Consider the following 24707-nt stretch of genomic DNA (forward strand, 5'->3'; position numbering starts at 1 on the left):
GCTTCTGCCAAACAATTTTACTTCTCATAAGGAAACTCCGTGTCCAAGAGCAAAAAACTGATAAAGACTTTCCAAACATGAGGCTTTTTCTGAAGAGAAGCATGTGGGAGGATACAAACTCTGAACAAAAAGTGACCTTTTAAAGACAAGGGGACAAACAGCATCACCACACTTGCATCACTGCAACACACAATTTTTCCTATAGTAGTTGTTTCCAAAGGATATTTTATTGCCAGAGAATTTAACTTCCGTTTTCCAAACAAATTCAGATTACTGCTCAGTTCTCTCTTAGCCATGTGGCAATACAGCTTCAGCTTTTCACTCCTTCTGGACATATCTGGGAGATAAATAATTTACTACTTAAATGTGGGACTGCACCAGCCTGCACAGGAGGCCACGGCCATGAGATAAGGATGATTGACTTCACGGTGGCTTTGCCACAGAGAAGCATTCATGGAATCCTGGAATCACTGAATGGTTTGGGTTGGAAGGGACTTTAAAGACCATCTCATTTCACCTCCCTGCCATGGGCAGGGACACCTTCTACCAGACCACATTGCTCCAAGCTCTGTCCAACCTGTCTCGGACACTTCCAGGGATGGGGCAGCCACAGCTTCTCTGGGCAACCTGTGCCAGGGCCTCCCCACCCTCACAGGGAAGAATTTCTTCCCAATATCCCATCTAACCCTGCCCTCTGGCAGTGGGAAGCCATTCCCCCCTGTCCTGTCACTCCATTCCTTTGTCCAAAGTCCCTCTCCAGCTCTCCTGGAGCCCCTTTAGGCCCTGGAAGGGGCTCCAAGGTCTCCCTGGAGCCTTCTCTTCTCCAGGTGAGCACCCCCAGCTCTCCCAGCCTGGCTCCAGAGCAGAGGGGCTCCAGCCCTCGGAGCATCTCCATGGCCTCCTCTGGACTGTCTCCAGCAGCTCCATGTTCTTCTGATGCTGGGGCCCCACAGCTGGATGCAGAACTCCAAGTGGGGATTCTCCAGCACCCCAGGGAGAAGGGCCAGGAAACAAGCCCCAAGCATGGCATATCCCAGCTCCAGCCCTCTCCCACTGTACTCCCAACCCCCCTTCCTCCAAGGCAGACACTGTGTCACCACGACATGGCCATTAAGGCATACCCAGGCATCTACTGCTGTAGGCAGGAATTTCAACCTACAACATCAGATTTTTTGGAGGATAACTTCAGCCATATCAGGAGAGACATCCTCCCCAGCCTGCTGGATGATTGACACCAAGGTACAATCACCAGCTCCCAGAAGGGCTCAGAACCTGCTCGAAGTAGTTCAGCAGTCAGAGATACTTCTCCTTTCCATAATTTTGAGCATGTCATGAGGAGAGTTTGACAGTTTCCCACAAAAAGTGTCACCATACTCCATTACGTATATAATCACAACCATACGCTGTTAACCTTCAAAAAGCCAAAAATTATAAACACAATTAGACATAAAATGATAGATAGATTTATTCTGTCTTTGGGATATGGTCCAGGAGCAATGCTGCTCCTCAGGGCAGCAGGTCTGGGCTAACAGCCACACTGAACGGAGTGGCTCTGACTCCTGGAGTGGCCGTGCTGTGTCCACGCTGCACTGGGGAGATGCACACACACACGGATCTGCTGTCACCCTATCCATCACACTGCTCCCAGCCCCTTCTGGGAAAAAAGCAAAAGGATCCCAGGACCCTTGTGCAATAGCTGCCATGTAGGCAAAGTAACGAACTGGGATCATCTGAACTAACAGCAGTGCCAGCAGAGGCCAAGGGAGCTGTGGGTGGGTGCTGCAGTGCCAACCTCGGCTCCACGGCTGCAGGGGGAAGGACTTGCTGACAACTGAGAAAGATCAGTCAGCTCAGACTACACCAAAATTCTGACAGTAATCTACTAAACAAGATGCTAAAGCATAAAGTTACCTTAAATAGTTATGAGTCTGTGACCTTGGAAATCATTCCTGGAGGACTCACTGCTTTGCTTCATTTTCCCAGGACTCACGGATAGGATTTTAGCTGGTTTTGTGTTACTCATCCCCATCCCCATCACAGCCACTGCTTCACATTACACCTTCCTAATTCAGCAACCTGGTGAATTAGAGGAATTCACCTGAAGGCATTTAGCTGTAACTCTGTAGTGCACATAACCCACTTGGATCACTTGGCTTTAGGCACAAACAATATGTTTTCCCAGAGCTGTAAACAGGAGCTCAGAGCCAGGCTGAGGAGTAAAGTGCTGCATCAACAGGGAGAGCAGCCAGCCAGGCTGATGCCCTTCTCCACACATTAAGGTTAAGAAAAACCAACACAAGCATGTCAGGCTGGAGAACTCATGAGGCAAATCCTCTGTGCAGAAATACTTGCAGAATGAATTTTGATTTCACTGTTGTCTGTGCCCTCCACCTCCCAGAGAAGCCAGGGCACTCTGAGGCTGTTCTTCACCGTGTTCAGGCTCTGTGGCACAGCATCAGCTCATGCTCCTGCAGCACTTTGCTGCTATTTTCTATTGCTGTTCACACATATTAAAGATCTTTCCTCGCAGCATACACAGCCCATTAGAGCATTTTGTTTATAAACAGGGCTAACCAGAGCCAATCTCTCGCAGCTTTACGTTACCCAGAATGAAATGCTCTCTGCTTTAACTACACCACGAGTGACGCACAGTGCCACCTACGTGCCCTTGGACCGGGGCCAGATGGTTTCCCTCCCACGTCACACCACATCCCTGCTAGAAGTAAACATTCAGGGGTAAAACCAGGGGAAAATACTTGTATCTTTAACTCCCAGAAGGGAACCTGGGCCAGCAGCAATGAGGCATAGCATGAACACCACCGTCTAGCGCTGGCTGGATTCAAGGATTTTAGTTTCTTATGGGCCAGCCAGAAATTCACCTATTTTGTTCCCTTTTACTGGTCAACTTTCCCTTGTATCCCAGCAAAACAGTGCAGCCCATGCAGACATACCTTACCATATTAGGCAATGTAAGTCCTGAAAGTGGAGGACTCGGAGCCTTCCCTGGCTTCCAAACACAGTCCGCAGGCACAGGGTCAGCCTGCACAACACTGGGAAAGGGGGCAATAACTCCTGGGGACTCCCAGTACACCCAGTCTGGCTACGACAGGCAAGTCACAAAACACTTAACAAAAGCTATTCCCGGTCTTCTAGTCATTCATCAAACCCATCTTTTACAAAAAGGCAAACAGCACGATGACAAAAGCTAAACTGAAGCCTTGGTCGAAGGATAAAATGGCACTAAAAGCAAAAATATAGGTGAGAAATAGGACACACCAAAATCAGGACTCCCAAATCATAGCTCTGAATCAGCAATAACATGAAGACATTTAGTTTGTATAAGGAATTTTCCAGTTCATTGGTCTTCCCTTAGAACTCACGGCATCAAGCTTAGAAATTCAGCCCTTCTAAGACAGAGATTTAGTTTATATTGGTGTCCAGTTGCATCTGGTGATTTCATGGTAACAGTACAATTAGGCAGAACACTTATTTACAAACCAGAGTGGGCCTGAGTGGCGCTTTGCAGAATGTAAAACACTCATTCCATAAATCAAAGCACAGAGAGACAGGAATGGAGCCTATTTAATCGACTTACTGTGATCGTAATCCATAATCAAGCGGTTCAGTGTTATTCTTGCATAAAAGTTAATTCCATTATCATGTCTGGGGTTTATACTGGGCTATACAGACTGTCTTGGAGGCAGTTCATGACCACAGACATTTTCTTTGACACTTTTACTGCCCATAAACTGTTATTTTACCAACACAACGCTCGGTGTCTTCCCCCAAATTTGAAGTTTTCCTTTGACAAAGTCCCTCTGGATGAGGCATGTCTGTAATGCCCCTGCAGAGAACTGCAAGGAGATAAAATCCTTCAAATGATTACCAACATTTTCCATTTGTTCTGCATGGTCTGTCATCTAAAATATACTTTTCTTCCAAATTTGTTCCCAATTCTCCTGCTGTACAATAGCAATGGCAGAAGTTGCCCAGAGAACCTGTGGTTGCCCCATCCCTGGCAGTGTTCCAGGCCAAGCTGGACAGGGCTTGGAGCAACCCGGGCTAGTGGAAGGTGTCCCTGCCCATGGCAGGGAGATGTAATGGGATGAGCTTTAAGGTCCCTTCCAACCCAAGCCAGTCTGTAATAGATTCCATCATTCTAAGTCAGGGTCAAGTCAAAGCCAGGAGAGCTCTGAAACACAACACTGGACCATTCTCTTTAGTCTTCATCGTCATTCTCCAACTGCTGCATCCTAAACTGGAGCCACTGATCCCTATTTGCACTGACTCTATTGTATTTGTCCTCACTGGCCTCACCAAGAGGGAATTCCTGCAGTCACTAGCTTGAGGGATCAGGGAAGCTTTCCCAACACCAGACTCTCCCCCTGGCTCAGTCTGGGTCTAACAGGACCTCTCAGACTCTCCCAGTTTTTACTTTCTGAGAAACAAAGACGAGACTGTGGCCAAACTTTTCTTTGAGCTCAGGTCTCCCCAGACTGCACAAAAACTCTTTCCTTCACAGCACCTTCCCAGTGGAACCATGTAAAAACCTCTCCTAAAGCTGCTTCCCCAGAGGCTTCTTCCAGCTGAAGTCCTTGTGCCCTTGAACATTTATTCCACAATAAAACTTTGTCTGCTCTTCCAACTTTCCACAGTGCATCCAGGCAGCCTGCATCCTGGGGAGAGAGGCAGGGTGGGAGCAGAACACATGGAGGATTCTGACACATCCCATTACAAGACAACTCAGTTGCCTAAAGCTCAGCCAGAGTGTCTGGGCTGGTTTCCCACGCTGGTGCTCGTGAGCTCAGCCAAAATAATTCCTCCACTTCTGAGAATCAGTACAACATGTATTTGCTCCTTCTTTTTCCAAAACTGCCTTTACCTTTCCTTTGCTATTCTCCAGCACTGCAGAGCTTGCAGGAGGGATTTCAAGTAGGGTCTTTTTTTCGCTTCCATGAAAATACTCCCAATATCGGCCAAGACATAAACACTGGAGGAAAAATACAACTGCTCCCATAAAACCAGAGAGTTTTTGGGGATCTGCAACTAAAATGGGACGCTCCAGTGTGTTCAAGTTCACATCTTGGTGACATGGTGGCAACTCCCATTCTAGAGTTATTACTATTGATTATTTATGATTATTAATTGTACTTTTTCCTTGGCACTAGAACCGAAAGAAAGGAGCTGCTCTGTGATTCCTGCCAAAGTGATGGCCAGTTAGGACAGAAACCTCTGATTTGGATCTAAAACAAACCAGGGAAGACTGACCAAGTGACATGATGCTGGAGGCATGCAGCAAAGAAAATGAACTGGAAACTGGATAAAAACAAGATGACTGGGAAAATGGAAAAAACAGGTCTGGCACAGTGGGAGGAGAGTCTAACCCAGGTCTAATGGATGTGGGGTGTGTAAGAAAACAGGGTGCTGGTGCCCCAAAGCACCTGCACAAAGGGGCTGAGGGAACTGAAGGGAAGGTGCTCTGCTGTTAGATGGGAACCCACAAGAAAACCACAGGAAGTACAAGAAAAGAAATCCTTGCTGTTAATTTGGAGAAAACCAGCAGTAACTGTAAGAGATTGGGTGACCTTGAATTTTTGGGCAGGTGGGTTCTCCCGAAGTGCAGCTAATCCATTGACATGAGCAGTGAGGACTGTACTCAATTAAATCTTCAGCAATTTTAGGACTAGACTGCAGCAAGCCTTCAAACCTGCAGCCTCAGACACTCTTTTGTCTTAATTTAGCTAGTCTGGGACAACTTCCACGAAGAACAAGTCATTCCCAGCAAGTCCCAAACATTCCTGTGGGAAACAAGGTGTCCCTATTATGATTATTACTTTTTTACACATTACAGAACTCCCCTCCTCCAACCCTACCGTGAGACAGCAGAAATGTCAAACCAATTGTAACGATGATAAATGGCCAAATCTTTCCTGCAGGGCTCAGTGAGGATTTCCTGGAGCTCTGCTCTGGGATGAGCAGAAACTCCTGTGGGAAGGGCTGGGCTCCTCAAAGCAGGTGATGCTTCTGGGAGCAGGAATATCCCACATTTCACACTGCAAAGTAAGCACTGGGGAAAGCAATGCCTGGCATGGAAAGATAAGCACATGCTAAAAGCCATCTCAGCACCACCTGAGTCTCTGGTCCCAGCAAGGCTCGCCGTGACTTTGCCGCATTCTGACCAACTATTGCAAGAAGAAAAACAAAAATAAGAGTCTGCAGAGTGTTACTGCCAATTTTCAGCAGTGAACCAGGTAATTCCAACTAAATGATACTTCAATCACTCTACTGCATCACAAACCATAGGGAAAGGCTACCCCAAGTTCAACGTTTTCCAGCAAAAATGAAACATCACACGAGCAGGCTGACCCCTACACAACCCTGCATTTGCTGCTTCTCCCGAGTCTTGCACATTGTGTTTTAATAGTCTGGAAATGCATTTAGCTTTGACATTGTCACAGTCAGTCATGTTGTCAGGCTCAAATGTGTTTCAGACAGAGACAGACTAAACCAAAGGAAACCAAGGCAATTCAGAAAGACTCAGTAATTATTAAAAAAGGAAAGTAAGGGCCTCGAAGGATGAGACTATTGCAGGAACAGGGGAACATGGAACAACCTCTGACATGCTGCTTGTGAAGACAATTTCCCACAAGAAATCAGACCCGTGAGGAGACAGGAGAGTAGATTTCAGAAATACAAAACATACTGTCCAAACTAACAACAGCAGGGTGATTCTGAGATCCAAGGTCACAGGTCTTGCCCAGGACACTTGATTGGCCACGCTCTGCCAGCACCGTGGCCCAACAGCTTCGTGAGGCTCTTGCTCAGCCCTGCTCTGCTGCACTCCTTCCAGGCTCCAGAAATGCCCATGCAGCTCTCCAAGAGCCAGCTCTGAACTTAGGTCAGTTCTGCAGATATTCTTTATCTTTCAGGAGAGAAATCAATAAAGAATTTGCTACTTGGAGGTGTCTCCCTGTTTGTTCATACTCAGCTACTGAGCAGAGCCTAAACCTCTCATATGGACAAGAGCAAAGCCATAGAAGATTTCTTGCCATGAACACCCAGGACTGAAACACCAATGATTTAGACATATGGTCTCACTTACCCGAGTCTCCTTCACATCCTCGTTTCCATCAACTTCATCATCGTCCTAGGATGAAAAGCAAACAATATAATTAGGCAGCTTTGGAGACAACAAAACTTTATCATAGGGTGATAATTTTATTGCTTATAGAACCACAGAATTGTTAAGGTTGGAAAAGACCTCCAAGATCATCAAGCCCAACCTTTGACATCATGTCAATGAAACCGTATCACAAATTGCCACATCTACTTGTGTTTTGAACCCTTCCAGGAATGGTGACTCCACCACTGCTCTGGGCAGCCTGTGCCAGTATCTGACCACCCTTCCAGTGAAGAAATGATCTGATGTTAAAGCTAAGAAGAAATCTCAAAACAAACACCTGTCCAGATGTTTTTGGCTGATTATCAGATCAGGTTTGGTGTCCTAATTTAGAAGATCTTGGTACTGAGAACAGAATGACTCTCTCTGATGGCTCCTGCCATTCGAATGCTCCTGAAGAGTCAGGAGGAACAACAACTCCTTAATACACTCAGGGAACAAACATGACACTTGGGAAGACTGCTCATCTGAAATACTGACATAATACTGACTTTCAAAGAACATCTCCACTTCAATTAGACCCAGGAGGAGAGACTCACCATCCCAGACATCCTGCACTTGTGCAGCCTCTCAATTAGCCACTGCCTCTTTGTAACAGCTCTGGGATTTCACGGAGCAATGGGAAACTACCACAGCATCCCAGCTGACTCCAGACTAAACTCGTTAACCATGACTTCATAATTCTTACTCTCTTGAATTTTCCTACCTGAGGCTCTAACCAAAGTTTGGAGGGTTAGATTTCTTCCCTCAGACTGAAGAAATCCTCTGAACAGGACTAAAAGAAGTGACCATGACACAGACAGCTCTCCTGCACTTATGCTGTGAGTGTTCCCTGCTGCTGGGAGGGGACCCAGACACTGGTTTTATTCCTCACTGTCTTCCTTTCATGGGGCCTAAAGAGCAGACAAATTTGAGCTCAGAGGAATTTGAAAATACTTCAAGTGGCTTGTGACCTTCTTCTTCCAAAGGAATTAAAGACTTCTAATTTCTCCTCTCCCATGTGGGCCCTTTCACAGTCCTGCAGGGCTTCCACTGATTGGTGGCTCAGGAACAGGCTGTGCAGAGCCCGCTGCTGGGTGTGACATGGGCCAAACAGGGATGCACCACTTCGGATGTGCCAGTGTGAAACAGAGCTGAAGAGGGAAGGACTAATGGAAAACCAACTGACTGGGAAAAAAATCTGAAGCTTGGAATCGGAAGAAAATTCATCCTGGATATTACAGAATGAGTTTCTCTTTCTAGGGAACTCGAACTTACATCTTTTGTCGAGAAAATGATGCCGGTGCCTCTCCGTCTCTCTTTCGGCCGCCGCCGCTCCCGGATCGACTGTTTGTTCAGGGATCTGTCGTCTGAATCCTGATCTTCACACTCTGGCCAAGCAAAGAAAGACTGCTTTGGTTTCAGTGATTTACATCTGTGCTTTTTGCTAAGGTTCTGGGGTTCTTTTCAAGCTGATCAAGGTCATCTTGGCTTGTGTTATTATTACAAAGGAGTTAATAAACCAAATGTGTCCTCCTACAGCTGGATACTCACACTCCTTCCCTCATCAGAGACAGAGGTTACCCCAGCTAGCAGCTCTCCCCAGGTCATCCCGACTTTTCTGAGGATGAGCTGTACTAGAGGAACCTCTTCCCTCAGCTCTAATATCTAAATGCTCCATGGATCACTGTTTCATTTATTTATCCAAAATGGAAAACATCCTTTTATCCCTCTGTTGCAAGCAACAGGAATTTGTTTAACTCCATTTAAACAAATAACATTTGTTTTGTGATGTGGCATCTCCCTTCAGAGTAACAAGTAAACTTGTTCTCTCTGTCTGTACACACTGAAAGCTCTAAAACACACAAACCCCCCTGAGCTTTGCCTGCTCCTCACTCTCCTGGTACGTACCATTTTTCTCCATCTCTGTGGCTGCCCCTCTGAAGTCTGCTGGGTTCACAGAGTCCAGACCTAGGTATTTATTTGTTCGAGTCAGGTATGAACTTGTATAGAGCAGAGGTGCTGCTGTTGAAGGAGACACAGGTGTCGTGGGTTTGTCGGGCTGTGCCGGGCACCTCAGTCGCCGATAGACTGACTACAAACACAGAGCCATGACAGAAAGTCAGTAGAATGAAGAGGAACCAGCAGATCTGGGATTTCAGGGAATGCAGTAACCTTTCAGAGTGCAATGTTTTCTTTCCTGCTGCTGGAAGTGATCATCTGCATCTGCCAGATCAAGTTTATTCCATCAGATAGGGATGAATGTTAAAATAAACCATTGTACAGCTACAGTGTGAGAGTACTGTCCATGGCTGGGAGATCTGGGATCAAACCCTTTGTCCCTACAGCCAATGGCAGGATAAACAAGTTATCTAATAGAAATAAAATGATTCAGAGTGAAAAACCAGAGGTGATGGCAGGGGAAGAGAACTGGTCTCTCCAGTTTTCCATTAAACATGGACTATTTGTTGAAAAATGTGAACACAAATCCTCAGCCCAGACTGCACAGCGAGGATGGATCCAGGCCACATTTCTATCATTAGCCTTCTCATTCCACTTTCTGGGATTTACAGAGTCTTACTTTCTGGCAAGAGACAGAAAGGTGAAATTCCCAGTGGAGAGCAAAGGCATAGCTAAGCTCCAGCACCTCCAGATCCACCTCCCTCGTGCAGGTGCTGCTCCTCAGCATTGCTTCTTTCCAGCAAGTCTGTCCCCCCTTAAAATGGAAAGATACCCCCGGGAGAATTCCTCCCGACCTCAGCTATCCTAAGTGGTTTCATTAGCTCTGAAGCAATGAGCACTGAGGCAGAAGGATCACCTCCTCATCCGTACTCCTGCCCCACCGTGCCCGGCTCTCCTGCCCCTCCTCAGGCTCGGTGCTCTCGGCTTTCTCGCCCTGCTGCTCCTGGGCCTGGCGCTCCGCCCGCGACCGGCTGAAGGTCCGCTCGGCCTCCTGAAGGTCTGTCAGGGTCACACCCTGCACAGAAAGTAAAGGACAATTCTTAAATTTATGCATCGAATCCCAGACTGGTTTGGGTTGGATCTTAAAGCCCATCTCATTCCACCCCCCTTCTATGGGCAGGGACACTTTCCACTATTCCAGGTTGCTCCAAGCCCCGTCCAACCTGGACTTCAGCACTTCCAGGGATGGGGCAGCCACAGCTTCTCTGGGCAACCTGTGCCAGGGCCTCCCCACCCTCACAGGGAAGAATTCCTTCCCAATATCACATCTAACCCTTCCCTCTGGCAGTGGGAAGCCATTCTCCCTTGTCTTGTCACTTCATCCCTTCTCCAAGTCCCTCTCCAGCTCTCTTGAAGCCCATTTAGGCACTGGAAGGGGCTCTAAGGTCTCCCCAGAGCCTTCTCTTTTCCAGGCTGAAATTAGATTTCAAGTCTTCCAGGTCAGTTCAAAATGCTGCAGGCTCCCACCTGGCCAGGCTCAAGTTTCATCCGTAATGGTAAGAGAAAGAGAAGAATTCTCTTGCCTTTAATGTATTTCTCAGTGTACTGACATATCACTGACTCAAAGCAATCCAAATATATGTGATCACACTGCAAACTAAAAGGCAGGTACAGTGCAGAAAGGAAAGCTTGGAAATCTAACTCGTGTATGTCTGGGGGAGGGTTTTGTATTAACTGTCTGCAGGAACTTTGGCCAGAACTTCTCCAAAACAGTGGGAGTGCAGACAAGCTCCTTGTCCTAAGAAATAAAGTAAGAGAAGAATAAAATCCTGCCTCTTTATAGAATCCCAGACTGGTTTGGGTTGGAAGGGACCTTAAAGCTCATCTCATTCCACCCCCTGCAGGAACACCTTCCACTAGACCAGGTTGCTCCAAGCCCCATCCAACCTGGCCTTGAACACTTCCAGGGATCCAGAGGCAGCCACAGCTTCTCTGGGGAAACCAATTCATCAGCTCTCTTCATCCAACACATGAATGTGAGTATTTCCATTCTTTACCTGGGTAGACCTGCGAGTCTGCCGGGCCTGCCTGGACCGTGCCTTCCTCAGTGATTCCGCTTCCTCATCCCGCACCGGAGTCAGATATGACCTGGAAAAAAAAAAAAAGGGGGCAGAAGAGGTTAAAGTAAAAGCAGATGCTCTGCTTTCTTCTCCCTTCAGACTCCTGAGCTATTATTCTCTTTCTTATGTACAAAAACAATTTTAGCTCCATCTACTACTGCTGCTGCTTTGGGACAACTCCCCCATGAGCACAAGACACACATGTTCACAGCTCCTTCTCCCCAGAGCCCCTACATAAACCCTCAACAATGCTGGACATGCTCTGTTAAAAAACTGCACCTTTTAGAACATTATTTGCTCCATTCCATGTCATTGTAACATTACAGAAAACAACTCCCCCCCTACCCCCTCTCACTCAGATAAATATCTCAGAACAGAAATCCTGCACTGGCACATTCCTCAGACCCTCCTTCCTGTCATTATAGTCCTGATCATATTCCTGCAATCTGCTGGCTTCATCAATATGAAACCCATCACACCAGGAACTGGTTGAACTGCAGGCAAAAACCTTGGAAAAAGCCATGGAATTAAAGAAATGACCTTCACACTCTGTGTAAACGGAGCTCCTTAACCCTGAAAACCCCATGGTTAAAACACAGAGCTGGGCACCACTGGATTTCATCAAACCTGGGAGAATTCGAGAGAATTTTCACATGAAAATACACAGACTGTACTCTCTGCCCTGGTATTCTCTGGGAGGAACTGGTGAGGAATTGGGCAGTGCTCCCACAGTCAGGGAGTGCACAGCAGTGATTTCCATAATGGAGTAGAGGCTTCAGTCTTAGGAACGATTAATTAAATTGGACTCCTCAGCCTGGTTAATAGGGAATGATTATTCACACTGTCCCACTGTACAGGGATAAGGGTGCTGGAATGTTCTTTGCAGTTCTATCACTGCCAGAGGTTAACAGTGTACCAGAGACCTGGATGTGTTCAAAGGGCAGTGAGCCAAGTGAGGGATGAAGGTTTATCATAGAATAGGCTGACTTTGTCCTTGGACTCTTTTCCTGGTTCTCCACTAAGACCACCTTCACGGAAAAGATAACGGGCTGGAGAGGATTTGCATATGATCCAGTATGTTAAGACATTTATTAGGAAGTTCACTAAGCTGCTGCACTGTGACAAAACCACAGAGAATCAGGAAATTTGGATCATTCTAAAATCATCTGCCACAGTGGGTTTTATCCACCCACAGGACCCGCGTTCAGGGCCAGTTCAGCTGTGCAGCAAATGTAGCCTGACCTCTGACCTTCAAAGGGGCTTCCTCAGCTTTTGGGTGGTACATCCATGGGAGCCAGTCATCCCACACTCCTTCTAGTGCCGTGGGGCACATGTGAGAGTTTTCTCACCTGAAACTGGTGTAAGGATTTGACCTAATAAATTATGCCCTGAACATCCCTGATCTCCAGAGGCCAGGAGAAGTGCACAGGACCGATGGTCCGTGCTGGGGGTGATGCACTGCAGATTCCTAGAGGGGCAGGCACTGATTTCTGCTCTCTGTGACCAGTGACAGGACCCGAGGGAAGGGCTGGAGCTGTGTCAGGGCAGGTTTAAGCTGGATTTTAAGAAAAGGTTCTTCCCCCAGAGAGTGGCATTGGAACAGGATCCAAGGCTGCCAGAGCTCAAGGAGCATTTGGACAACGCCCTCAGGGACATGGTGGAATTATTGGGGTGTCCGGTGCAGGACCAGGGGTTGGACTTGATGATCCTTGTGGGTCCCTTCCAGCGCAGGAGATTCCATGATTCTATGAACCCTGTCCTGGCAGCTGCCTGCAGCAGAGATGTCCCTGGCCGAGCTCGCAGAGCTGCACTCCCAGGGTGCGATTTATCACCTTCAGAGGAGCCTCCAGCACAGCCCATGTGGATGCACTGCAGAGGAGCTCATTTCTTCCCATTGATTATCCAGACAGACACACGAGCTGTGATGGATATGCCAACATGGGAAGCGCCTACACTTCAGAGGGATGATTGCCTCCCAAGAATTTGCTGTTTCATGAACAAAAAAAGCTGCTGTTTGATGAATGAAAGCTGTGCAACTCCTAATTTTGCAGAGCAGGAGTTCTGTTCTCCCTGCTGCAGTGTGTGCACTGCCCAGGTAATGGCACATTAAGGAAACAATAAGCATTTTCTGCAGCTTTTGACACAAGCAGAATCGCTGCTGTTTGCCCAGCAGCTAGAAGCAATAAGCCACCTACAGGAAGAAGGCATTTGCAAAATATACTGCAAATGAAGTTCAGAGCAGTAGTGAAAAAAAATAAATTCCTGAAACATATAAACCCGGTAAATTTGTAGCTCAGTCTGGTGTAAGGTGAGCAGTTTACTGCAATGGCTTTGAATCGGTGGAATTTAAATCAGTGGAATTTACTCTGCCGTGAGGACACAGGTATGTAGGAGCTGCAGGTATGTAGGAGCTGTGTCCACACGTGGAAACAAGAAGAGGGAGGTGAGCCCTGCCTTTGCCCGAGGAGGAGTTTGGCTCACACAGGCAGGTCTGCAGCAGGCACACTGTGCTTGTCCCAGGATGTGGGAGCAATACCAGGCCACTTTCCAGCGGCTGAAATGCTTTTGCACACAAAAGGAAACAATACTGAGCTCCTGCCACGGATGTGGGAGAGGACAAAAAAAGGTTTTCAAAGGAGCTTCAGAAAAGGTTTGGCAAATCCGTGGGGAACAGGTCAGCCCCAGGCATGGGGAGGGCTCTGCAGCAGGGGCAGCCCTGGCAGTTTGCAGGAGGCTGCAGGATTTCCCTCGGTTCAGTGTTCAGCTGCAGCTTTGCTGTGGTTACAGCAAGAGAAAAACCATTTTGGGTCTGTTACCCCATCATCCTCCCAGGCTTTTCCCCTCTGCTCTCCCAGAATTTATACAAAAATGCAAATATGTCACAGCATTATTAGCAAATTTGGGAATCCAACCTGTAGCAGAGACTTCAGCCGAGCACATTTTGCCGGTCAGAGCGGCTCAGCCGGGGCTGCAGCCGTTATCAATCACCAACTTTTGGGTTCTTTCCATTTACACAATTCATCACTTCCTGGAGCTCACCCAAAGCCATTTACAGCATGAAATAACCAAATTTTCTGAGGCAAGTCAGAAGAGCCACTGTACAGTCACTGAGCTGGTTTCCCCAGGGGAGCAGCTCCAGCCTGTTCCAGGTGCTGAAGGTGCCCGTGCTGTCAGTGTCCCAACCACACACAGCAGCCCCGTCCCTGCTGGCAATGCAGGCCCAGGAGGACTCTGCTCAGGGCTTTGTGTGCTTTGTTTTCTTCTGTGGGGGGAAGGGAGGGAAGTGCCAGATTTTACAATTTTACAATGCGTTGCTTTGCTTACAAACTGAATTTTGAGAGACCCAAGTGTGCTAAATGAGCTGGAAGAGAGAGAGAGAACAAATGCACTGGAAGGAGATGGAGAGTCAGCTGCAGCTCAGAGCTGGGCTGGGCTGGATGGCACAGGCAGAGCAGCAACACGCTGCTCTCCAAAGCAGAACCACTGCAGAGCACAGCAAGCTGTAGGGCACAGGCACCAAAGGTGGCCTGGAAACAATCCACAGCATTTTTAATTACGTTTTCAAGGAACACACTGCTTGCTCAAGTGCAGTGCCTTGTCATCCTATTAATTCAAGCAAATATCCCAGGATCCAAGCAGATCTTCAAAGGAATGGCCCTATGCACTGTGTTTCCTTGCAATGAGTTTTCTCTGAGAAATGGATGAAACAAGAGCAGCCATCACGTCAAGCTCAAGGCACGTATAAAGCAGAACAGATTTTTACCAGAGTTTTGGCTGCAAGTTCAAGGAGCAGAATTGAAATTGTGCGAGATGTGTACGTGAGAGTCAGCAAAACCACTGCAGAGGTTTACAGCTTCCAGAGACAGAGAAAAGTGTGTCCTGTTGCCATGAGAGAGCTACAGGCTCTTGGCTGGTGTATTAGCTATGAAAAAAACAGATAACTGAATGATGAACCTGCCTCCCACTTAATTCTGCCTATTTTCAAGAAAACACCTATTTTTCTCTGTCAACTCTTTCAATCAGGACAGTGCAACACAAAGGTGGATCTCAACTACTCACCACCATCTCAAGGCAAAAGGAGCATCAATAAAATACTAATAGAGGGGAAGATTCAAACCAGGGCTGGATATACAGGCTGGTAAGCCAGGAACATAAGAGCAAATCTTTTAGAGAACCTTGGTCAGAGGAAAAGAAAAGAACATATTGTACAGAGAAACTTCTCCCAAGAAAGGGTGAATGATGCAGATAAAGAAGTTACAATCCCCTGTTTGTTGGTGCACAGGTAACAAGAACAGAAGATGAACTTCTCTAAGAAACACACAACCTTCTGATAGTCCTTTCACAACACTGGTCTCCTTTCCTGCCATCCTGAACTCTTTCAGGCACTCAAGAGATTGAAGTGCTTGTGGCAAACACCATCCACCATCATGGAGTCCTTTGGCAGAACATCACCCAGTCCCAGAGAGAACAGCGAGAACATGCAAAACTTGGGAGTTTTACATCACCCATGTGTCAGAGCAGCTGTGGCTGCCCCATCCCTGGGAGTGTTCCAGGCTGGGTTGGACGGGGCTTGGAGCAACCTGGTCTAGTGGAAGGTGTCTCTACCCATGGCAGGGAGATGTAACTGATGGGCTTTAAGGTCCCTTCCAACCCAAACCATTCTGGGATTCTGTGAAAACTTGGCAACAAATCTGGACGCTAAACATTCACCAGGTGCTACAGCTTCCCTCTTCTCAAAGGGGCTTCAAGGTATTTCGCTTTGCTGTCAGGACCAAAAATTGAGATACACCCTCGACGAACTGTAATGGGCCACAACAGGTTCCCTCTGTCCCCATCAGGTCCTTCTCCAATACATCCAAGTCCCATAGGCAGCACAGTAAGAACATGAGTTGCATACAGTAATTCCAGGGTGCCCAGTCTCTGGGAAATGGGGCTCTGCTTGTTGTGATCTGGGGCTGGGCTTGAAGGGGCTCTGCTGGAGGACAGTTTGTCCTGGATCCTCTGCGACTCCTTGTCTCAGCCCAAATTCTCTTTCTAGCTTAAGAGTGACTCTGAACAACACCCACTAGACTAGAAACAACATTGACACTTTCCTTGGAAGCCAGGACAGACTTTTGGTTCTTCCACATCTGGGTAACACAGACAAGGGGAGCGAGGCACAGGTTTGGCTTCCTGTGCACAAGGAGGTGCATTCAGCATATGAAGCCCCATGTAGATATTCCCTCTAAAAGGTCTGAATTTGCTGTTCTTAAGAAGAGTACAATACACAATACACTATTCCAAAGACTACAGTGATTTAAAAAGTCTTTGTCACACGTATATCTCTCTCTCACACATACACCTATATATATATATATAAATCCTCATGCAAACCTGAAAAAGTGAAGAAAATAAAAAAAAAGCTCAGCAAAACAGTATCTCAAGTACAGATACTGTTCCCATGAAAACAACTGGAAAAGTACAGCATCCCAGCAATGCATTCCTACAAACTGGACAGTTGCCATTAGCAAATAACTATCTATAAGCTGGGGGAGGGAGGAGAAGCAAGTGCAAGTTTTGCAGGCAACAATGCTGACAGCAGTTCCCAAAATACAATTCCTTAAGTCAGATAATGAACTACATCCCCAGCAGCAAGTCAATCATTGGCAGCTACATGGAAACAGTCAGAAAAAGAAACTTTCCTGCTCTCTGATGCAAGCAACAGGTTTCAGTTGTTCCCTGAATTTATCCCTGTGCTAACACATTCTGCCCATCAGTCCACTGAAAACAGTCGTTAGGGCAACTACCAGAACCCCAACCCTTCACCAGGCAGGAGAAGGATGACACATCAGACTCTGCGAGTGTTGGAGCTGGGAATGAGGGGGGAGACAGCCTGACAATGCAGAGTTATTTAATAAGCAGAGGACAGAGGGATAACAGGATCATGCTCCTAAAGCCTTTCACAGCTGGCTTGAAAAGGCTCAGCTAAGCATTCCCTGTTTCAGGCCTTTGCTGTTGGAAGCTGTTGTGTTTCAGTCTGGACTGTGAATTCTCAACCTGTGCAAGTTTCAATGTTGGAATTTCAGCCCTCTGGTTACAGTAAGATTAGCAGGTTCACTAGCAGCAGATTAAATTCTTTATTTGCCACAGCTTTGCTTTGCTCAACATGCTCAGGTGCTGATCTGAGAGATTAAGAGGCTTGTGATCTTTGTCACTTGTTAATCAAAACAATGAGCCCCCTTTATCCCCATAGAACTGTTTCCATGGATGTTACAGTGGGGTGAGGTTACACATATGGCAGCTGATGCTCCAACAGCACTTCCCATCATAGGGTTCTGGATGATTTTGCCTGTCCTTTCCCATGCCCCATCCCTGGAAATATCCAAGGCCAGGTTGGACAGGGCTTGGAGCAACTTGGCCTAGTGGAAGGTGCCCCTGCCCATGACAGGGGGTAGAATGAGATGGGCTTTAAGGTCTCAACCAGCCTTCCAACCCAAACCATTCAGGTTCCATGTTCAGCTCGTTGTGTCCTTCAGACAGCAGAGCTGTTTCTCCTGTGCCCTGTCCCCACGGCAGCTCCTTGTTCCTCCTCAGCAGCCTGGGCTGCTCCCAGCACAAGGTGAGGAGTGCTCCGATTGCAGATCCAGCTGGGAACACAGCCCTGCATTTCCTCTGCCAGTGGAATAAAAGACAGCATTGGTACCTCAAGAGAGCTCACAAAGTTTGGGGCTGGGGGAGTGAACATATAGATCAGAAGCTTTTAATGATCCCTTTGCACTAATTAATGTCAGTCAGCACTGTGGTAAAAAGGCAACAAACACCACAGTGATCACATTCCCTTAAACTGGCTGCCTCGACTGTTGCTGTGAACCCAGACCTTTAAAGTTGTGCCAGAAGAAGAGAAAATGTACTTGTTTAAAAAAAAAAAAAAAAATCCAGGATTTTTTTCTGCAAAGAGGAAAGCCAAGAGTGCTGCAAACCAAAAGCAGAGGCAGTGGGCACCACCTTCCCCTACAAACTGCCCCCGAGACACCGAATGCATCAGCTGAGACCAACACAAGTGCAAAGCTTTCCAGGCTGGAATATTCTGGAACAGTTTGTGTTCAGCACAGGACATCAGGTGTCAATACAGAGCACTGAGTGGGTTGTCACTGTGACAGGGAACAACGTGCACTGTCTGTAGTCCTCAGGGGCTGGATCCTCACATTAAAAATCTGCTGCATGAACCGCAGAAGGATGGAACTCCACCTCCTACCACTGATGGAGGAAACGAAGGTGGAGATGCAAGTGTCCTGTCTCTGTGAGCATCTCTTTCATTTTCAACTGAGCCAACACAATCTGACATTTTAAACAACCTCAAGCAGACCTGTTACAGCTTTCCCAAAAGCTGATTTACACAGTCTAAACCAGGAAATTTTTCAGGGCAGAAAATCCCCGGGGGTAAAAAAAAAATTAACTTGGCAAAATTCTGACTATTTGGGAAATTGTCTTTTGCAACTAAAAAATAAAATAAACTCAAAACTTGATGGTGATAAAGAAGGTTCAGCCCCTGAACTAGATAAGCCCAAGGAGCGATGCTCGCCTGGCCAGTGCATCCCAGCAGCCTTCCACTGCCACCTCGTGGGAGCAGCCGCCCAGGAGACACCTGAGCAGCTCCAAGGAACAGGATCACAGATCAGCCCCAGCTGAATAACAGAAAATATCACTGAGTATTAATAATGTATCAAAGATTTACATTTCCCACTGAGCTCTGAATGCAATTTTTTTAAGAGTGTGATTTTGGTTCAATTTCCAGTGTCCACTGTTCCCAGAGACAGAAGATTAATTAAGTTTGCACAAAAGCTTTTCTGATAGAAGTTCCAGGGAGGCAACATGGCTTCCTTGGCTCCTCCACCTGTCACATCCACAGGTCGGTGCTGTGGAGCAAAGAATTTAATGGAGTAGCTGAGTTAGTGCTGAATTAGCTCTCAGCTGTATGGATCTTCACAAAGATTTCCAGTACATTCTTCACTTTAATGGCCATTTTGGACACAGAGAAGTATCTGAACATGTCCAAGTTAGTAAAGCCCAGCCCCTGAACGTCCAGGCAGTGGCACCTGGATAGCAGCAGAGCCAGAATGTGCTATGACTCAGAGGTGCTGCCAGACTCGAGGGGCAGCGCGTGCAGCAGGCCAGTAGTTCCCATTAGTAAGCCAAGAGGAATTGCACACAAACTCGGCATGGACAGGGATGGGGGAAGACAGTTTTACCTTCTGCTTGCTCCACGCTGCCAAGCTGCTGTTCTTTTACAATGCTTAGCTCGAGTGGTCCCTGCTTCCTTCCCTTGACCATTCCTGAAGGATCCTGCATATACTCCTGCTTTTGTTAGCAGGCCAACCTACAGCCTGGGCTCCTCCGCCCAAAGCAAATGCCAAAATATCCACCCCCTTCTCCTGAGCACTGGGGGATGGAGCCTCAGCAGTTGACCAGAGCACACACCTGCTCACCGCCCTTACAGGAAACTGGCTCAGCTGCACTGACCCCCGGCCCACAACTCGACCTTATTTCAAATAAAAATGCAGCCTGATTTCCGATCCAGCAGGAGCAATCTCGACTCTTCCCAACATGGACAATCCCATGGCCAGCAGAATTCCTGCCCTCCCACGTCATCTGCACCAGCAGCCTTTTAAAAAAGGGACAACTTTATCTGAAAGCGATTAACTGCAGAGGCAGTGGCAGAGAAATGCTGTCACAGCAGGTGCCAGATCGTTCAGTTCTTCTCAAGAGAGAGAAACCTCTTAACTTCTTGTTGTACACAGTGTAGTGTGGACAGGAATCTGTGCCTTGCCCTGCAGCTCCTTTCACAAGTATCCCCACTGTTCTGCTTCCCCAGGGACCTTTCCCAGGAGATTAAGACCACTCAGCTTTAGATCAGTCAGCGATAAGGATTATAGAGTCAAATGCTATTAAAAAAAGGTGGCGGCGAGCTAATGCTCACAGCTTTTTCTACCAGTTCAGCTCAAGTGACATTTAAATACCCCTTGAATGCAATCTCATAGTTTAACTTTCACGGAGATCAGAGGGGTTTATTTTAATTGTGAGCTAATAAGGGTTAAAGGACATATGGGATATCTGTGCTCATCCTAGAGGAGACACACACTGAATCCGGACAGGACAAGAATCACGAGGTAAAAGGACTTGCCAAAAATTGTTCATCTAACAGAACTGGTGGAGGAGAATTCAGTTATTAATATATTATTAATATATGCTACTATAATTAGCAGCTGGATCCTTAGAATGAAGAATGAAAAATAAATTCCTCCTGGGAATTAAGCAGGAAATAGAAATGTTTGCCAGATACATTTACCTGGCACATCAGTGAACTTCCTTCATCTGAAAAAAATTTCCAGGGGACAATTTAGAGGGCAAGAAGGCACAGGTTGAGCAAACCTGCCAGCCCCAAAGCTCCCAGAAAACAAGCCCACCTCGCTCCTATTCTGAATTTATCATGGAATCACAGAATGGTTTGGGTTGGAAGAGACCGTAAAGCTCATCTTGTTCCACCCCCTGCCACAGGCAGGGATACCTTCAACCAGCTCAGGTTGCTCCAAGTCCTTGTCCAACCTGGCCTTGAACACTTCAGGGATGGGGCAGTTATGTGAGAAACTGGTTAGAATACATTAAAATAAGGAAGAGAGAGATGAGTTTCCTGTCTGTAAGAGTGTGCCTGATGGCAAGTGCTGGAATCACCTTGCTGGAACCTTCCTGAGGAACAGGAAGAACACACACAATTGCAGAATTCAGTTGTATAAACACAGTGGCTGGGGAGAAAAAACTGAGGAAGGTCAAATTAAAATCCTAATTCTTATCAAACCAGGAGAGATTTCAAATTCAAGAGTCCTTTTAAACTGGTCACACAATTGAGAGCACAGATTTGCCTTTCAGAAGTTCTCGGGCAAAGTGTGTCTCACCCCAGTGCCAGCCGTGGCTGCTCGGTCACCTTTCCAGCTGTTCTGGGAACCAAAGCTTCCACAGAGGACGAAAAGGGTCAGCCAAATCCCCCAGACCTTCCTTTCAGCACAGATATCTCATGGCACGAGTGACATTTCAGCGTGGCAGGATGCCCTGCAGCCCCTTTCCACACCAGGGGGACACAGCTCTGAGCAGCCCAGACCTGCGACACCAGGACTCTCGGGAGAAGCCGTGACCAGAGCCTAGCACTGAACCTGCACAGGCAAGGGTCCAGATGAACTTTGGGAAGGAGCTTCTGGTGGCACTAGAGGCCGCTGTCACCCTGGATGAAGGCAGATAATCCAGCTATGGGCTTCAACCAACAGGTCCCCCCCCATTCCCCACCACCTGGTCACAGCCAATGGAAACCATGAGGCTGCTAGTCCTGCACAGGGTCTGTGTGGGACACTGCAGGCACAACATCCCCATGGCTGAAATCCACCCTGTTTGAGTTCAGCTGGACAAACACATTTGCAACGGGAGACAATCTGAACCTAGCAGGGGATCATCAGAACAGCCAGACAGCCCCGTTCATCAGCAGCTCCAAAATCCCCAGCAAAATGGTAGAAGTACAAACCGGCACAAAGCCTGCCTTGGGGGAGATGGCACGTTTCCAGGCTCCCAGCAGCAGCACACTGCAGTGCCACAGCAGAGTGCTGGGAGGCTGGACATGGATACATGGAACACACATGGCAGCAGCTGGGCTGAATGTCCAGGGCATCTGGCCCAACACCAGCACTGACCTGCCATGGTCTGGCCAGGCACCCACATGGCACCACACACCTCCAACTGATCCCTCCTCTGCTGCCCCTCTGCTGTTTGGTTTCCTCCCCTTTGTAATTTACACTATTTTCCAGCTACCAGAATGTTTCCTGAACAATTCAGCTGGAAAACAAGGAACAGGTGAACCGCTATGGGTCAAATGCTACAGTGGAGTTGAGGCTTGTTGGCCTCCACAGGATGCAAACCAGCACTCCAGAGCTCTCCACCAGTCATCCCTCCTCAGCCCTAAGCAGCCTCTTCTACTTTAACCTTTTGGCTTCACACAGATAATTTTAAGGCCACACGTTCGGAGACATCCCCGTGATCTAATATTAGATGATCAGCTTGTTTATGTTTTTGTTGCTAAGAGCAAGCTGGAGCTTTGGAAACATGAAAGCAGCCCAAACACTTCTGCGACAGCTGCCACTGGGAACTGAAATCCATGCAGCACTGCCCTGACAACTGTTTGGCATTCGTCTTTTTATTTTATTTTACTGGAATCGGTCTCCTTATTTTGGTGACCTCTCCTGTCTCTCTGGGTCTGTGTTTCCAAGTTCCAGTGTGCAGGCAGCTCCCAGTCACTGTATCCTGCTGTGAGGATGTACATCCATCAGTAAGGTTTCCTCCCACTCCAGCACAATGCATCATTGCTGGGTTTTTTTCCCTCTCAGTCGTTTCAAAGCATCATTAAAGGTGGGAGGAATTTTCTCGTGGTTTCTCTTTACATTACCATAAATCACAGGAGATTGTTCTCTAATAAAAATGCAGGAGACAAACAGATCTTCTGTATTATTTATAGAAACAGATTTGGCAATAAATGCCAATGCAGTAATATTAAAGGATGCTTTTTTGGGCATCTACAAGTAACTATTCCAGTCTAGTTCCCTGTCTGCAGGCAGTGCCAAAAGTCTGGGAGGGGGTTTGTGCAGCCCACTTCTCCAAGGAAAACTGCTTCCACAACTTGATTCAAGGTTTGCCAAAATTCAGAGACTGTTATGAAAGGTCTGAAGTGTGAACTGAAAGCACAATACTCACTCTGTCCTCTTGCACAACCTCACTGGGCACTGGCATTATCTTATGGCAGCTCATCTCGATTCAATAGCAAAGGACTCCAAGCCAAGTGACCTCCAGCAAAGTAAGAGCAGCACACAGAGGCACTCCCAGGGTTAACCCCAGTGTTCCCACACCAAAAATACTCTGCAGTAGCTCCTACAAACTGGCACTGCACAGAGAGCTGATGAATGTGGCTCATCCAGAATGCTTGTCATACCTTCCAAGCACTCCCTGTGCTAGCTCTAGAATGAAAAAAAAAGCCCAAACAGCATTAAAAGTTTGAGTATTTTCCAGCAGCACAGCCCACCTTGCTTGGATGTGCTGCAGGTGAAGCGGAGCAGCCCACCCTCTGTGGGACACTGCAGCTCAGCCCCACCACCTTCAGCTTTCTAGGCTGATAATTCTCATTATTGCTCTTCCCATCCCTTGGCCTCAGGCCATTTAAAATGTGTCAGAGCGCTATCTCCACTCAGGAAGGGCTGCATTTCAATAAATCACTATTTTAGTCTTGAAGAATATAATCACTATACACTCTGCATGAACTGGTTGCTGATGAGAAACACACAGTTCATCACTGCATTTTATTTATTACCATTTGCTTTCGTCAATGCCATGAGGAGAGACAGATTTTGGAAAAGTTATCCTGCTTGCAGGAAGAAACACAGATCATTTGATATTCTGTACTTAATGCACAGGATAAAGTTCCTTTGAAAAGAGCTCTGGCTCCCCAGGTTTGCATTTCCCCAGTCTTAAAATAACATCATGTGATAAGAAAGAGATACCACCAGCTAGATCCAGAGTCATTCCCAAGGCTGCTACTGCTGGAATGGCCTCGGTTGCACATGGCAGACTCCTACCTCTGGCCTTTACAGTCAATCAAAGCGGTGCCTGCTGCTGAAGTCCATCTCCTCCTGTGTCACACACCTACACAACCCAGGAAGGTTTGTTTTCCCCACTAACTGCAGAGGGAATCTGGGGTCCTGTGCAGCGCAGATGTCTCCATCGGGGCATAAGCAAACCCAGCTGAGCAGAATCAGAGGGACAGATATTATCTGAATGAGTCTCAGTCCAACACTCTTTTTAGGATGGGATTAATTTTACAGAACCTACTGTGAATGGCTGCTCTGCTGCCTGTCCCTGAATACCCACAGACTGGAGGGGTTGAGATTAGGAGCTGAGATTAGTACTGAAGACAAATGCTCAGATGCTGAAGAGACAAGCAGAAAATGACAAGACTAAATTTAACCGACAAGCCAGAGATCACTCAAGTTCAACACCTTCAGACAGAGCAGGGGCAGCAGCCTGGAAATTCCATGGAGCACCTAAAAATCAGTCCCTACACCCCCACCATCGCCACCACGTGAGAGCTGCCCACGGAGCAGACCATCAGAGCCCACTGCTCACTGACCTTCTGCGCTCTCTGGCCTCCTCAGCCGAGAGGTCCTTCCCCGGGGCGGAGGCAGCCCCGGCGTTCGCGGTGCCGTTGGCAGCGCCGAGCACAGCCCGGTTTGTGATTACACCTAGAGGGGTAACACAGCTGCCCTCTGGGCTTTTCTCTACAGCAGAATCAGTTTGTTGCCTGAAAGGGGCTCTGAAATAGAGAAGACATATGGAAAGCAAAGCAAGTGAACTCAAGTGCTGACCAAGCCCAGTCTCCTCGAGGGAGCGCGGACAGGTCATCCTCCTCGCTCTGCACTCGTGTGTTCATGGAGAACAGCCACAGTAAAATGAGTTTTACAAAA

At 47.4% G+C, this 24707-nt stretch overlaps 1 protein-coding gene across 4 annotated transcripts in view; it reads right to left on the reverse strand.

Annotated features, from left to right (window-relative positions):
• The window catches only part of PPP1R12B (protein phosphatase 1 regulatory subunit 12B), a 131499-nt gene that overhangs the window by 41847 nt on the left and 64945 nt on the right, over positions 1–24707 (reverse strand). For 3 of the 4 annotated variants that reach the window (XM_039379673.1, XM_039379672.1, XM_027728896.2), the window contains 6 exons: positions 24374–24556; positions 11119–11209; positions 9978–10136; positions 9071–9254; positions 8438–8550; positions 7103–7147 (listed from right to left, as the gene is read on the reverse strand). In XM_039379673.1, the coding sequence (XP_039235607.1) occupies positions 7103–7147; positions 8438–8550; positions 9071–9254; positions 9978–10136; positions 11119–11209; positions 24374–24556 (775 nt within the window). The remainder of the gene's footprint in view (positions 1–7102; positions 7148–8437; positions 8551–9070; positions 9255–9977; positions 10137–11118; positions 11210–24373; positions 24557–24707) is intronic. The other variant, XM_039379674.1, reaches the window with a different exon arrangement.

Source organism: Pipra filicauda, unplaced genomic scaffold (assembly GCF_003945595.2).
Source record: "Pipra filicauda isolate LSUMZ 115617 unplaced genomic scaffold, ASM394559v2 scaffold172_size1731463_pilon, whole genome shotgun sequence".
Classification (NCBI taxonomy): domain Eukaryota; kingdom Metazoa; phylum Chordata; class Aves; order Passeriformes; family Pipridae; genus Pipra; species Pipra filicauda.